This window comes from Corvus hawaiiensis, chromosome 19, assembly GCF_020740725.1.
Source record: "Corvus hawaiiensis isolate bCorHaw1 chromosome 19, bCorHaw1.pri.cur, whole genome shotgun sequence".
In the NCBI taxonomy this organism is placed as follows: Eukaryota; Metazoa; Chordata; class Aves; order Passeriformes; family Corvidae; genus Corvus; species Corvus hawaiiensis.
The window spans coordinates 3,218,112-3,234,481 of NC_063231.1; the positions used below are offsets into that span (position 1 = coordinate 3,218,112).

Here is a 16,370-nt window from a genome sequence, read left to right on the forward strand (position 1 = left end):
TCACACAAGGATAGAAAGCTAGGGTTCAGTATAGAAAATACTATATACAGAAAATATAGAAACTTGATTTATTTATTTATTCATGTGGCTGTTTTTTGTTGTTTTCTAAGAATGTTTTTCCTGGGATTTTGTAGTCACACAGAGCTTTGTAGTCAGACACAAGCCCTCACTCGTGTTGCACAGTGAGTGCAGAATGGTTGTCCTTAAATGTCACAACATTTTTAAACCACACACACTCCTGCTTAATGTAATTCCATGCATATTCCATTGTTTGGAATGAAATTATTGGGCAGTGTTACATAATTTCAGTATAATATGCAGGTTCAATTATTTAGTAGACATTGACTGTAATAATTTCCATATATATAATAAAACAGTTCCTTTCCCTCTATACCATTACTTTATGCTCATAAATACCACTTGTGTCAGATGTTAAACACAACTTTAAAACTCTGTTTATTCAGTGTCATTCTTAGGAGCTGTGGCTTTTGTCCTTCTCAGCCACAGATGTCTTAACCAGAGTCATGCTTAAGTGTAGATATTTATAAGGCAACAAGTCCCCTTCTGTCATCTAAACAAAACAATTTAGGGAAGAATTAGCTTCCCAACTGTGGTTTAAATTGTTTGGAAGGCACATAGTCACCGAGCCACCAGAGAACCCTTCTGCACAGCCACATTCCCATGACCCTGAGCCACAAGGTCCGTTGCTGTATCTTTAATAAATAATGAAACAGATGTTCTCTGGAGCCGTGGCTGTCACTCCATGTAGGTTCACTGTGTTTACAAAGTAAATACAGTCGGTAGCAGTTAGCATTTCATATCTCAGGCTGTACAACAAGCAGAATTATTGAAATAGTTTCAATTTGAATTTGTAATGTAAAGTCTTTACTTGTTACCCTGGGTGCTCTATAATTTCTTTCCATACAGTGAAAAGTAGTGGTTATAGATTCACTGTAAAACTTAGAATCAATGCCCAAATGAATTCACATGAAGAATGCTACCAAAACACCAAAAACCTTCACAAAGGGTAATATGCAAAATAGTAAAATTTTAAGGCAAAATTTTGTCTTCTCATAGTCATATTTTTGTGATAATTACTAATCAAAACTCCCAAATTTCTTGAGAAAGTGCTTATACTGGAGGGATCTTTTCTTTTTGAGGAAAGAGTCAGCAGGTTTTCCATTTTGAGTAACATGCCGGGCTTTCCTTTTGATTTTTTGGAAAGCTTTGATTGGCAGGTAAATTTTAAAAATCAGTATATTTATAAGACAATTTAATACTTCTTATCTAATTTAAGGGTATAATACAAAATGTAGACAGAAGAAAAATATTATAATGTGTCATTTTGCAGTTGTGTTTTCATTGAGGATGTTTTAGACCTGGCATTTCATTATTTCCACGGTCTTTCTGAAAAGAGTATTAGCAAGGATTGATTTCAAACCCCAGTGTGGTTTTTAATGAAGGGTTACTACTTTTCCAAATTTCTGACCAAGACTGTGCAGGGATAGTTCTGACTGAAATGCAGCTGGAGCAGGAAGGAGTCATAAAGGATTTGAAGATAAAGAGGGTGTGCACAGGACAGGGCCATCACAATGTTTATTTTGGCATTGCACATCTCCAGCCTGGTGTATGTGGAGTTCTGGAATGAGCCTGACATGGAGGGACCTATGGAAGATGTGGTTTCTTCCTCTGAAGTAAATGTTCCTGGTTTTCCAGAGGGGACCCTTACTGCTAGAGAAACAGCAGATGTCTATGGATGTGTCAGGCATTTAAGTGATTTGGGTGTATTCCCTTTCACTGGTCCTAAATTAGGAAACATATCCAAGCTGCTGGTGGCCTTAAAATGTCCTCACTCTTAAGTTTCTCTGCTCAAAAATCAGATGGGAACAGCAATCTCTGGAAAATATTTACCATGTGCCGAGTTAGAATTCATTCCTTTTCATTTACAACAATAGAGATTATCAACTTGCAGCATTTCAAGATAATCCCATCTGTAAAATCCTAATTTTACAGTCATTGGACTGTATTCCAGATTAGGCCATGAACAGTTTCTTCCCAGTTCTCCTGCTGTATTTTGTGTGACATTTCAGGATGGTGACAGTAACACTGTAATCAGTCTGTGACTCTTCAGCCACAGACTGAACACTGCCATTAAACTTTATGTATGTGAGCAGTCAGTAAATGAAGTTTTAGTGTGCATAAATCATGGGAACAAGCCTGAGCTGACATAGTTTTTTCTTACAGCACCATAAAAAGGAGAATTTGGAACTGAGGTCAACGTGCCTCTGCCAGTGCAGGTACCACTGTTAGGTTCTGAACAAGCTACACACTGAAATGTATTTTTCTGCAGCATGATTTGCAGAGCTGGAAAGCTTTTGGTATTTGAAGTAATAAAGGTGTGTCAATCTTATCTTTTATGACTTGAGAATCTGTGTCTGTTTTTCCCTCCAGGATCCCAGAAGCAAGCACAAGTTCAAGATCCACACCTATGGGAGCCCCACCTTCTGTGACCATTGTGGGTCACTGCTCTACGGACTCCTGCACCAGGGGATGAAATGTGACAGTAAGTGAAGTTTTCCTTGGGCTACCAAAGGGGTGTTCTGGAAAGTCAGTGGAAGCCCTGGATAACAGCTTCTTACTTCGTTTCTGTGGAAAATACCATTTCAAATGTCAGCTATTTATAGTCCTGGTATATTTCAAGTGGATATTTCAGCATCATAATAACGTACTAATGAAAATCACCTCTTCTGCTGAGAACATGGTGTATTCAGCTTGATGTCGCTGGAGAGCCTTTGTCATGGTAATTTTGAGAAAGCCTCTTTTTGGACTGTCTGTGTGAATACACTCTCAAAGACTGAAATTTCAGTTCAGTTTGTAGTCAAGGTCTACTATTTTCCTTGTATGTAATTTGTCTTGGAAGTCTTCCACAGGCAAAACCTAATAGTCAATTTAAACTTAACTCCCTTCATTGCTGACGTGAATGCTCTGTTTTCTTAGTCATATTCCCAGCAAGTCTTTATTCCATTTTCACTTTTTTCCCCCCTTCAACTTCATTAATGATATGTTTAGCTTTCTGAAATAGATTATTTTATTTTCTGTTGTATTAACTCTCTACAGAAAGTATTGCAAGATGGAAACCAGACGTGGCGTTTGGTTGAAATCCAGGCAGCTTTAATCTGAAAGTCTTACCAATAATTAAGCATTTAGTCTTCATTTTCACTTTAAATTAATTTTCACTTAATTTTTAGCTTCTCATGGGTGTCTGAACCATTTTTATGTCCACAGCCTGTGATATGAACGTTCACAAGCAATGTGTGATAAACGTCCCAAGCCTCTGTGGCATGGACCACACAGAGAAGAGAGGAAGGATTTATCTGAAAGCTGAAGTCACTGGTGACAAACTGGAAGTAACAGGTAAACAGCTCATTTTGGAATTTTTCAGGTTTTATAAATGTATGATACACACTGTGAGTTTGTGTGCCTTGGTCAGATCTTTGTGCATTAAAGCCACTGATGGAAAATTTCCTTCCAGAAGCTGGAGGATTTCATACAACGTGGCTTTGAATCAAGAAACTCTATGAAGCTGTGTTCATAAAAATCAGTAGAAAAAAGGAAATCTGTAGTAACAGCTTTAAAACCTAGGGAAAATTAGTTAGAAAATCACTGTATTGTCAGTTTTTCATGTTGAAAGCATCCCAGCAGGATGAGTAGCTGTTCAGGAAGTTACCCATCATCTTCAGAGCACAAGAGATTCACTAAACCTTCATCAGCTGAGGAGTTGTTCCTGTATTTCAGAGTATTGAATAAACAAAGGCAACTGGGATTCAATCCCAAATATTACTCCCAGTAAGTTTTAAAATATAAAAAACCAGTTCTCACATTCTATAAGCTTAAGGTGACCAAGCTGGGGAGGAGGCAGAGAAGGGGAAAAAGGAGAGGGTGGCAGTTTGTTTCCTTGGAAGTGTTTCTCTGTAATTTGTGAATAATCTGTGGTTGTGCACACCCAGATGTGCACACCCACACCCCCCCACCGACCCACCCTGAGCCAGAAGTTTCCAAAAAATACTCCATGAAACCAGTACAGGGCACAATGCATTTGTCACTGCCTGCTTGGTGTTGCAAAATGGAATTGAATTTGGGGGTAAAGTCAGAGTAGGACAAAGTGGGAGGTTTCTTAGAACATCTCAACTCCTGCCTGTGTTTCTTGGTGTGGTTGTCACAACCTGTGGGTGTAGAGTGTCATGTCCGTGTGGCTCAGGTGACAGAGCCTGGTACACACCAAAAGGATGTTTCTTCCCCCCCTACATTCAGTAGAGACCTTTCCCCTTTTCACAGAGGAAATCAGACCATCACTGAATTTTCGCAGCTTCCAGAACCAGCAAACTTCCCTGCTGACATTATCCCTCTATGGTTTTGTTCTTCCTAAATCCAAATAGCTCCATATTCTCCTGTCAAACCCTGTAAAATGCATTGAAAAGGAGACGTTTGATAAAATTTAGTTAGAAAGGATCAGAATAGATCCCAAGTGATGCTTAATTGTGGCTTAACTTTTCAAAGAGCTTCCTGTCAACGTGGGAGGGGGAAATTTGTCCAAGGTGCTGTCATTAAGAGAAGGTGGTTTCACTAAGTAATGAGGCGTTTCAGGGATGGTGATGTGGGTTCTAAAAGTAATTGTACCATGAGAGGGAATTAATTTAAAAATCATCCAAGTGACAAAATTTAATATTTGCTTTATTCTAGGCCGCTTTGCAGCAAGGCTCTTAAATATGGCTTAAACTTTCTGCAATAATACACATAATGTGACAAATAACATGTGCTTACTTCCTGATGATTCAGTTGGTTTATAATCGTTTTAGGGACAAAAACATTTATCACAAGTCATTGTGGAACGAAGGCACTGTAAAGTGATTATACAAATAAAGGATCCTTTTAGTTCAGAGTTTTATTTGAAAAGGTCTTGTCTGAGAGGTGAACATGGTAAAATTGTAACAAATTTTGTAGGTTTTCTCCATAGGCTCTTTTTGGTGTGAGTGTACTTGGCAAATGTCATTTCTATTGTGTTTATAAATAAAACATTTCCATCCCACAATTAAGTAGGTTTCTGGACAACAAGAAGAATGTTTACTATAACTTTGTTATGTATAAAACAATTACAGTGCTGTGGTTGTGGCTGAGGCTTGTCAGCATTTCCAAGCTTTCTGAAAATTTCTTTAAATAAAAATTATAATTGTCCTGAAAGCAAGCTGCTTTTTTTGTTTTTTACGTAAGAAATACCATATGGACTAGCCAAAATGACATTTCAGGTGCCTTTTGTGTATGTTTAACTGAAAAGGAAATTAGCAATTGCCAGTTCATGGACATATTACAAAACATAAAAAAAATGCTCCTAGAATGTCATTGCTTCTAAAATATTTATTGACAAAAGCTTTGTTAGAATATACAGTTCTCAGAGCTCCCAGGCACAACATCACTGCCCTTAGCTTTGGGAAAGGAGGTGAATTAAAGGTCCAGGAGGTTTAGGAACAGCAGGAAAAATAATCAGTGACTGACTGTTTGGTTTGAGCCTTTGTCTGAATCTTTTTCAAAGGAATTACTTTGTAGGTGTTGAACTCCTTCAGCTGAATTCCTCAATATCCCTGCTCTGCACCCTGTTTTGGTTGTTAATTAGTTCCTGCTGATTCTTTCCCAGCCAGCCTTGATTACATGCAAAACATTTGTGCTGCTAAATGGGGACCTGCCACTGGTGTTGGCAAATTGCAAATCCTTAGGCATCCCAACCATCCCAGCCCCACCAGGACAGAGCTGGCAAAGGACAATTGCAGAATGTGGTCCTTTAGGTGATATGGTTTATTTAGCACATCCCAGTTTGTCTTTCTTTCCCTCTGCCTTCTTCTTTGGAGGGTTTTCTGGTGCCTTTTGTTTCCAAGAAGCCCCACACTACAGGCACACTGAATGTTTTCCTGGTAAAATGTTGGAAATAGGGCTGGTTTTTAATTCCCAGTGAATTCTAGGAAGGAGGTGAGGCAGGCACTTCTGGGTGGAGCTACCCAGTTGCTCCCTCAGATTATCTACAATCTCCGAGTTGGCAGGTTCTGAATGGAATTAATGGTGGGAGTCATTCAGTCCTGTGTATAAACACACTTAATTCCAGTTAACTGAGTCAGATCTTCAACCCCGGTGCATCAGTGTGGACACACAGGTTTGTCTGTGGGAATTGTAGAGCCTCTGCAACACTTCTTCACAAAGGAGTTGGAATTTTGGATTGATTTCCTCTGCCATAACCTCACCATCTTCCCAGGGCTACTCAATCTGCCCCATTCAATGCTCATTTGTGTTGTAATTCTTAAACATCAGTGGTTTATCTTCAATGGTTGAGTTACTTGCTTGAGAGCTGTGTTGAATATTAATAATTTATGGCACTTACAGTACAGAAATGTGGTGGTTTTCTTTTTATAGAAACACTCTTGAAACGCATATTTCTGAAATCTCTGAGTTCGTGACCCTTTCATAGGTTGGATTGACATAGGGGGGTTGCTCTTAAGCATAGTAAAGTGCTTTTTGCTATTCTTAATCTCTGCTTTTTACACTGAATTTTCTTCCTCCTGATGTGTGTTAAAAGTTTTTTCACTCTTTCATTTACTCCTTGACCCATCTTATAATTTAGGGCTCTTCTGAGTGAGCTTGTAGGTGGTTGAATCACAGTTCTGATTTTTTTAACTTTATTTTTGAATTATTTTTATAGTGAATGAACAATAACCTTTGTGAGAAAAATAACCCCATCTGGTGCATTGATATATAAAATGCTGCCACAATACTGGGACTTCAAACTGTGACCTCTCAGGCACTGGAAGTTGGATGTGACAGCAGCTGACAAGGAGGATCTGCCCTCCTGACACTTATTTAGAAAAAGGATGGTGGTGACTTTCTGGCAACTAATGCACCCCCTGTTACATAAATCTTATTAAAACACATACAGGCACAGCACAGAATTTTCAGGGGGTTTTAACTGTATTTGCCTATGCTGCAAGGATCAGAAAATCTGGTTTTATTCTTCAGTGGTGCTTCTGTTTAAAAGCAGAGGAAAGCTGGCAGTGATCCCTGCAGAGGCTGGGAGCACACAAGCGGCTCTCCAGCAATGATCTCCCAGGAGCTCCGTGCTCCCCACTGGACATTTCTCAGGTTATTTATGAATGTGTGAATGCTGAGCCACCTCCTGGCACTGCTCATTATGTCCTGTCACGCTGCTTGTTGAGGGCAGCTGGAGCAGGAGCCCCCACCCAGACAGGCTGGGGACACAAACTGCAGAATTCTGGCACATTCCTAGATCCTCATTGTTTCCTTAAAAGACGCCACTGTGCACACACTCTGATAATTTTATTGTGGTTTTCTAGGTCAGTGTCAGTGTCTGTCTTTGTTAACATTAATTTCATAATCTGCAGCTGATTTTAAAAGGGAACATCAATTAATATTCTGGCTGTTTGACCAGCTTTTAATACCAAATGCCTATAAAGTGATCCCAAATAATTGTTTCCATGCAGGACATATTTTTAATGTCTCAAAAAACATGAATCTCATGGTTTACTTCACTAATATCTTCTTTCTGACATTCCCAGAATCTGCAGGGTTGCTGCAGTCATTACAGGAAAAGCTATGCCTTTAGCAATGCCAGCCCTGGTGACAACGAAAAGCTTCCTTCCCACCTCAGTCATTAAATTCACTTTACCATGAAGAAACAGGCAATGTAAGGGGTTTAAAAAGACCATTAAGTTTTCAGTAACGGCCATCTGCATGCATCCAGAAATATCAACTAGACCCTGTATATTTAGGTAAGATAAGAATTATAAATGTAACAGCCTGAAGCCTTTTCCATCTTGTGGTAAGATTTATGTTTCATTAAGCAGCTGTCCTGCCCAGTAGCACATATATTTTAAGATGATATTTTTTGTAAATATAATCTTCTTTAAAATGAAAATAGAATTGCTTGTATGAGATTCCCAGGTGAAATTGAGGCTGGAGAACCTATTGCAGACACAAGAACTTAGGACGCAGTGTTAGGGATGATGGTAGATTTTTTTATTAGTAGGAGAGAATATCCTAATAAATACAGAGGAATCAAGTCTCTTGTAACATCGGTTCATTTTTCTTCTCATTCTAGACAAGGATATTCATCAACTGTTCCTTGTACATCACATGTACAGTGCAGGTGTTCATTATGTTGCCATTTTTCAGTGCTCAGGCACTGGGCTCAGAAAGGATATGAAAAGAAATCTTCACTGGGCAGGGGAGTAGTTATGGAATAGAGAAAAGTCTCATCTCTGAAAGCCCTTATAGTGATGAAAACCATAGAGACTGAAAATTGCCTGGAAAGCAGGATTTGTTTCGGAGTCTCGTACCTGTGAGTCACAAGCAGCTCCAGAAAAGAAGAATTCAGTGAGTTTTAAAAAATCTCATAATAAATCTTCAGTGAAAGTAGAGCAGTTTTGGAGGCAGCTTTTGGATTTTGCATACAAAGGAGTACAAACCCAAAAATGGGAAGACTATTTTCAGTAATAGGTAAATCTTTTAAACTGTGACTGAGGAGTGCAGGAAGGTACTGGGGAGACAGTTCCTTGGCTGGGAGTGCAAGATCCTCTGTCACTCGCTCAGCCATCTGTAAACTGGGCAAACCAGAAAGTCTGTACCAGAAACTTCTTCAGGAGGCAATGAGAATTTTGGAACAATTTAACAATGCTGTGTTGTGAGAAGACAGGAGCTTTATGATGTGTTGGAGCTAACAACAGTCCCCCTTTTCCTTCATTTCTCTGGATACCATGCCAGGTGAGACCACTGGAGTCTTGCAGTGTCTCCTAAAAGCAGCTTTTGCCATGCGGATGAGAGATTTCTACTCATCTAAGTTGCCTGTAGGACTAAAAGATTGGCAAGAAAAGGTTGCTGTGATTAGTAAACTGTTTTATTATCCACATTTGGGAATTCAGGAAAAAGGTATCTGTGACTCACTCGTAAAGGAACTGAGTGGACTCATGCTGCAAATCATTCAGCTTTGTCCTGGGGACAGAAACATTTATTTAGTCATTCCCATGATTAAATTTATCTGCTGGTACCACAAGAAGCTATAAATCCACAACTGCATATGGCTTGCAACTCTTGACCTACACAATCCCATGGAAAAAGTTTCAGCTTTGTTATCCACTCTCTGAATTCCTTAAAATCCTGCCTGAATTTCTTCTCTTTACATGAAATGTCAGTTGTCTCTGCCAGCCCACTCTGTTTTATTTAGGTTTTTATTTAAAGTATGAATACCTAAGAACCAGCTCTGTATTTGCTTATGTCCTTACATTATTCCTGGAAAAGCGGGAGTCCCAAATTTAGGCTCCTGGATGGATACTGCTGGTTTATAAGTAGCACTTAATAGAAGAGCCATAGGACAGATATCAAATAATCTGCATTTTCTGCTGAATACACATTTATGATCTCTGGTGCCAGTTTGGACAAATTTGGAGGAAAATATCCTCTGACAGAAGGCAGGTTACAACCACCCCTCCCGCACCAGGTTTGGGAAGGATGAAATTTTCCTCAGAGGAAAGTGAAAGAGATAAAAACTATTTATTTAACAAACACACGGGAAAAGAATAATAATGCTAAATAATAAAACCTCTCGCTGTGGAGAGAAACCTGGGAAAATCTCAGAGTCCTTCTGTAGATGTAATCTCTCTCCTCCTCCTTGGAGCTGGGTCGTAGGCCCACCTCCAGGGCCTTGGTGGGAAATTCTCCCAATGTGTTCTGATGTTGAAACAGTCCAGAAGAGAAGAAGGGAAAAACCGAAGTCCCAGGAAAACAAAGTTCAACTCTCCATCTTCCTCAGGAGAAAAGGAGCCGAAAGCTGGCTGAAGAGCAAGAAGGGTGCTTCCTCTGCTCTTGCTACCGCAGCAGAAGAACACAGAGGAGTGTGTGTATTTGTGTCCTTGAAACAACTGCTTGAAAAGTGTGCTCAGGTTTTTTTTTCTCTCCCCCCTCTCAGGCTCAATTTAAAGGCACAGAAAGGCACAGTTAATTTCTGGGCATGGAGCAGCGATAGGGGATACACATCATAAAGTCACCCCAAGACATTCCACCCCTTATCCCATATCGTTGGCTCAATGCCCAAACTAATATATTCTAATTCTACACACACACATTAATACATAAAAATACAGCTATGTACTAACAGTGACAGTGACACTCAGCAAGCAGTGGTATACAGGCATTTCACATTACAGATGGTTTTCACCCAACAATCAGATCTCCCTGTGGTACACAACGTGTTGTTCCATCTTTCTGCATTACCCACCGTGTGCAACCAGGTCCCTGAGCAAAAACAACTGCACGGATGGGTTTGTCTGTACTTGAGGCAGAATTCCTCCACATAGTCTTTCCTAACAGACCTCTGACATGCACTACTGGGACCTTGTCTCCATCTGCTGTATACAGGGATTCAGATTAGGCTGGACCAGCTCTATTGGTGGAACCTCAGGTGTTAACTAAGCAGGTGACGTTTGCCAGATGCTGCTCCCAATTTTTAAAAGTTCCCCCACCCAGTGCCTTCAAGGTGGTTTTCAACAATCCATGGCACTGTTCCACTTTGCCTGCAGCTGGTGCATGGTAAGGGATGTGGTACACCCACTCAATGCCATGTTCTCTAGCCCAGGTGTTGATAAGGCTATTCTTGAAATGAGTCCCATTGTCAGACTCGATTCTCTCAGGGGTGCCATGCCTCCAAAGGACTTGCTTTTCAAGGCCCAGGATGGTGTCCCGGGCAGTAGCGTGAGGCACAGGGTAGGTCTCCAGCCACCCAGTGGTGCCTTCTACCATTGTGAGCACACAGCTCTTGCCTTGGCGGGTTTGAGGCAGTGTGATGTAATCAATCTGCCAGGCCTCCCCATACTTGTATTTGGACCATCGCCCACCATACCACAGGGGCTTCACCCGCTTGGCCTGCTTGATCGCAGCACGTGTCTCACAATCATGGATCACCTGGGAGATACTGTCCATGGTTAGATCCACCCCTCAGTCTCGTGCCCACTTAGAGGTGGTATCTCTGCCCTGATGGCCTGAGGCATCATGGGCCCATTGAGCTAAGAAAAACTCTCCTTTATGTTTCCAATCTATCTGTGACATTTCTATCTTTGCAGCCTGATCTACCTGCTTGTTGTTTTGGTGTTCTTCATTAGCCCTACTCTTGGGGACATGGGCATCTACATGGCGGACTTTCACAACCAGCCTTCTTACTCGGGCAGCGATGTTTTTCCACTCTTCAGCAGCCCAGACTGGTTTTCCCCTACACTGCCAGTTGGCCTTTTCCCACTTTTCCAGCCAGCCCCATAGAGCATTGGCTACCATCCATGAATCAGTGTAGAGGTGGAGCTTTGGCCACTTCTCTCTTTCAGCAATGTCCAGGGCCAGTTGAACAGCTTTGAGTTCAGCAAGTTGGCTCGATCCACCTTCTCCTTCAGTAGCTTCTGCAGCCCATCATGGGGGACTCCATACAGCTGCTTTCCACTTTTGTTTCATCCCTACGATGCGACAAGAACCATCGGTGAAAAGAGCGTAGCGTGTGTCTTCTGATGGCAGTTGATTGTATGGTGGAGCTTCTTCAGCATGTGTCACTTGTTCTTCTTCATCAGTGAGACCAAAGTTTTCACCTTCAGGCCAATTTGTGATTATTTCCAAAATCCCAGGGTGATTCATTTTTCCGATATGGGCGCACTGTGTGATGAGAGCAATCCATTTGCTCCATGTGGCATTGGTGGCGTGGTGGGTAGAGGGAACCTTTGCTTTGAACATTCACCCCAGCACCGGTAGTCAGGGTGCCAGAAGCAGCTGTGCTTCAGTGCTGATTACCTCTGAGGCAGCTTGGATTCCTTCATAGGCTGCCAAGATTTCCTTCTCTATGGGAGTGTAGTTGGTTTCAGACCCTCTGTAGCTTTGGCTCCAGAATCCCAGTGATCGGCCCTGAGTCTCACCAGGCACCTTCTGTCAAAGGCTCCAGGACAGACCATTGTTCCCGGCTGCAGAGTAGAGCACGTTCTTCACCTCTGGTGCAGTCATGACTGGGCCAAGGGCTACGACGTGAGCGATTTCCTGCTTGATCTGGGTGAAGGCTTGCTGCTGTTCAATGGAAATCGTTCTTCTTGCGGGTAACCAGGTAAAGAGGACTCACAATCTGCCTGTACTCAGGAATATGCATCCTCCAAAACCCTATGGCACCTAGAAAAGCTTGTGTTTCCTTCTTGTTGGTCGGTGAAGACGTCACAGTGATCTTATTGATGACTTCAATGGGAATCTGATGCCGTCCATCTTGCCACTTTACTCCCAGGAACTGGATCTCCTGGACAGGTCCCTTGACTTTGCTCTTCTTGATGGCAAAGCCGGTTTCCAGGAGAATCTGGATCATCTTCTCTCCTTTCTCAAATACCTCCGTTGCCATGTTCCCCCACACAATGATGTTGTCAATGTACTGCAGATGTTCTGGTGCCTCACCCTTTTCCAGTGCACTCTGGATCAGTCCATGGCAGATGGTGGGACTGTGCTTCCACCCCTGGGGCAGTCAGTTCCAGGTGTACTGCACACCCCTCCAGGTGAAGGCAAACTGAGGCCTGCACTCTGCTGCCAGAAGAATGGAGAAAAATGCACTGGCAATGTCAAAAGTGGTGTACCACTTCGCTGCTTTGGACTCCAGCTCATACCGGAGCTCCGACATGTCCGGCACAGCAGCACTCAATGGTGGACTTCATTCAAGCCACAAAAGTCCACAGTCAATCTCCATTCTCCTTCAGATTTGCGCACAGGCCAGATGGGGCTGTTGAAGGGTGAGTGGGTTTTGCTGATCACCTCGTCTCTCCAACTCGTGGATCATCTTGTGAATGAGAATCACAGCATCCTGAGTTGTCCGGTACTGTCGACGATGCACTGTAGAGGTAGCAATTGGTACTCTTTGTTCTTCCCCCTTCAGAAGACCTACTGCAGATGGGTTCTGATCATCCAGGCAAGGTGTTCTTTGCTTAATGCCCTCTGTCTCCACAGCAACTATTCCAAAAGCACACTTGAGTCCCTTTGGGTCTCTGAAATACCCGTTCCGGAGGAAGTCTATGCCCAAAATGCACGGGGCCTCTGGACCAGTCACAATGAGATGTTTCTTCCACTCACTTCCAGTCAGGCTCACCTCAGCTTCCACCAGGGTCAAATCTTGTGATCCACCTGTTACCCCAGCAATAGATACAGATTCCATCCCCACATGTTGCAATGGGATTATTGTGCACTGCGCACCAGTGTCAACCAAGGCATCATATTTTTGTGGTTCTGATGTACCAGGCCGACAAATCCACACAGTCCAAAAAACACGGTTTTCCCTGGCCTCTACCTGGCTAGAGGCAGGGCCCCTCTAGTCCTGGTTATCCTTCTTTCCCTGGGCATGCATCTTAGAGGTTCCTTCAAGGGGATCAGACATGTCATCTTCTCTTCCATCATTTCTGGTGGTTTGGCTACAGGCAACTGGAGCTACTTCCTTTTTGGTAGAACTTCCTTTCTGAGACTTGCGCTCCTTCAGTTCATGCATTCGTGCTGCCAGAGCAGAAGTGGGTTGTCTCTCCCACCTCCTCATGTTTTCCCCCACTGTCACACAGGAATTTCCACAGCTCACTTCATGGGATGTACCTTCTCTCTGGGGAATGTCCACATTTGGTAGCAGAATCTCTGATCTGTACTGCCGAGATTTGGAGAAGGCCCTCTTTAATCTCCTTCTTGAGTTCCTGGTCATTTCTTCTCTATCTTATCTTCCATTTTCTGCATACATGTTTCCATGCGATTCTTCCATGTGTTGGGCCATGCACGGCATCTGCATATGCTTGGAGTTTCATTGCCTTATCCCGCACAGTCTCATTCCTGCCATCCTTCGGTTTCATCATTGCTAAAGCAGAAGCGTATACTTGTATCCCAAGTTGTATGAGTTTTTGCCACATCACTGGTCAACTCTGACTCTGTCTGGACTCCTCAATCCTGGGTCATTCGTGTAGACAATCTCTACCACCCCTAGTTCTCTCAGGCATTGGATCCCTTGTTCTGTGGTCTTCCACTGGGTTTGCTGCATGTAGAGATCATCTCCACACATATATCTTTCATTCATGCCTATCAAAACCCATGTCCAGAGACTGACAGAGTCAGCCCTCCTTATTATTGCTTGGTCGATAGCTGGATCATGTGACAGGGATCCCAAATGCCTCGCTTCAGCACCATCCAGCATTACATCATCACCTGCAGCATCCCAAATACGGACCATCCAACTTATTACGGATTCAACAGACCGTCGGGTGTAATCCTTTCTTAGGCTGTGAAGGTCCTTTATGGACGTGGACTCAGTAATGTTTCTGTGCCTGAGTCAGTTGGTGGCTTTGAGGCTCCTTCCCCTGTATCATCATCATCTTTCACTAAACAATCAGTTTTGGTTGTGTGCTTTTTCCTCGTGACAGGAGCCACTGTCATTGGCTTAGGCTCTCCCTCTAGTTCGGCTCCAGCCTGAGTGACTGGGGTGTCTTCTGATTTATCTTCCTGCCCCTCTACCTTTACCTACTGCCCTACAGTACCTAGCAGTGTGCGATAGGCATATGCCAAGGCCCAGTATATTGCCATGAGCTTTCTCATTAGAATTGTCACTATATTTCTGTTTCAGATATTTCCCCACCTCAGCTGGGTTCTGAATTTGTTCAGTGGACAAATTCCAAGCTATTGGGTCAGAGAATTTCTTCAGGGTTTGGCCCATGTCCTCCCATTCCCCACACCACTCAGGATTTTTCACCTCATCAGTCACCCTGGAAATCTGAGCTCTCATTCCAGACAAGCTGAAAACCACACAGAGGAAGCTTACCAGATAAAATACCAGGAAGGTGGTCTCTTTAACATCCACGGGAAAACGAACATTGTCAAAAGTTAACGTATCAAATTTAAAGGAAAAGGAGATGAAAGGTTGGGAAACCCCTCTCCTCCTCTTCTGACAAACTGGGTGCAATTACTAATAAACCCCCAAAACAGGCTACTGAAACTAGGACTGGGGTTAGGACAGAAAAACCACGTTATACACAATTTGAACAACTGCCTGTACCCCTGTCAAATTCTTATAAATCATTATTCCCGAGCACAGCAAAATAGAAATCTGGATTCATGCCCCTGCTCTGTAAAAGTTACATATCAGGGACAAGATCGGAGCAAGCTGTGGATAGGCAAACAGGCCTAGGGACCAGAAAGGCATCAGTACCTCAAACAGGCCTAGGGACCAAAAAGACATCAGTACATCAAGCCAGAGAGACATTATGAACTCAACCAACATGGTGACTACTTTACCCCAACACAAAGTAATTAAATTTTTTAAAAATGTAATTAGTGCAGGTTTTTTCACTTCCTTTGAGCCCCACATTGGGTGCCACTAATTATTTGTGCTGGTTTGGACAAATTTGGAGGAAAATATCCTCTGACAGAAGGCAGGTTACAACCACCCCTCCCGCACCAGGTTTGGGAAAGATGAAATTTTCCTCAGAGGAAAGTGAAAGAGATAAAAACTATTTATTTAACAAACACACGGGAAAAGAATAATAATGCTAAATAATAAAACCTCTCGCTGTGGAGAGAAACCTGGGAAAATCTCAGAGTCCTTCTGTAGATGTAATCTCTCTCCTCCTCTTTGGAGCTGGGTCGTGGGCCCACCTCCAGGGCCTTGGTGGGAAATTCTCCCAATGTGTTCTGATGTTGAAACAGTCCAGAAGAGAAGAAGGGAAAAACCGAAGTCCCAGGAAAACAAAGTTCAACTCTCCATCTTCCTCAGGAGAAAAGGAGCCGAAAGCTGGCTGAAGAGCAAGAAGGGTGCTTCCTCTGCTCTTGCTACCGCAGCAGAAGAACACAGAGGAGTGTGTGTATTTGTGTCCTTGAAACAACTGCTTGAAAAGTGTGCTCAGGTTTTTTTTTCTCTCCCCCCTCTCAGGCTCAATTTAAAGGCACAGAAAGGCACAGTTAATTTTTGGGCATAGAGCAGCGATAGGGGATACACATCATAAAGTCACCCCAAGACATCTCTATTAACAAGGAGGAAGAAAATGGCACATTTTTTCCCCAATGCAAGTTGACAATTTTTTCTGGGTTTTAGAAGGAAAACCTGAGCAAGACTGGATTTATTGGAGACTTCAATCCATACTTGTCTTTATTGTCTTTTTACCTGTGTGCTTTCTCATTCCCCATTAAGAGTCCAATCTGGACAAAATGTTAGGAAATTTAACCGGTGGCAGCTGCTTTGCTCAGTACAGGGATTATTATCATCCTTAATATTTGTGACAGAAAACTGACAAGGAATA

The 16,370-nt window shown here is 42.5% G+C and overlaps 1 protein-coding gene across 2 annotated transcripts in view; it reads left to right on the forward strand.

Moving 5' to 3' along the window:
• Positions 1–16,370, forward strand: part of PRKCA (protein kinase C alpha) — a 153,774-nt gene that overhangs the window by 91,212 nt on the left and 46,192 nt on the right. For both annotated transcript variants that reach the window (XM_048324113.1, XM_048324114.1), the window contains exons 4-5: positions 2,452–2,563; positions 3,286–3,414. In XM_048324113.1, the coding sequence (XP_048180070.1) occupies positions 2,452–2,563; positions 3,286–3,414 (241 nt within the window). The remainder of the gene's footprint in view (positions 1–2,451; positions 2,564–3,285; positions 3,415–16,370) is intronic.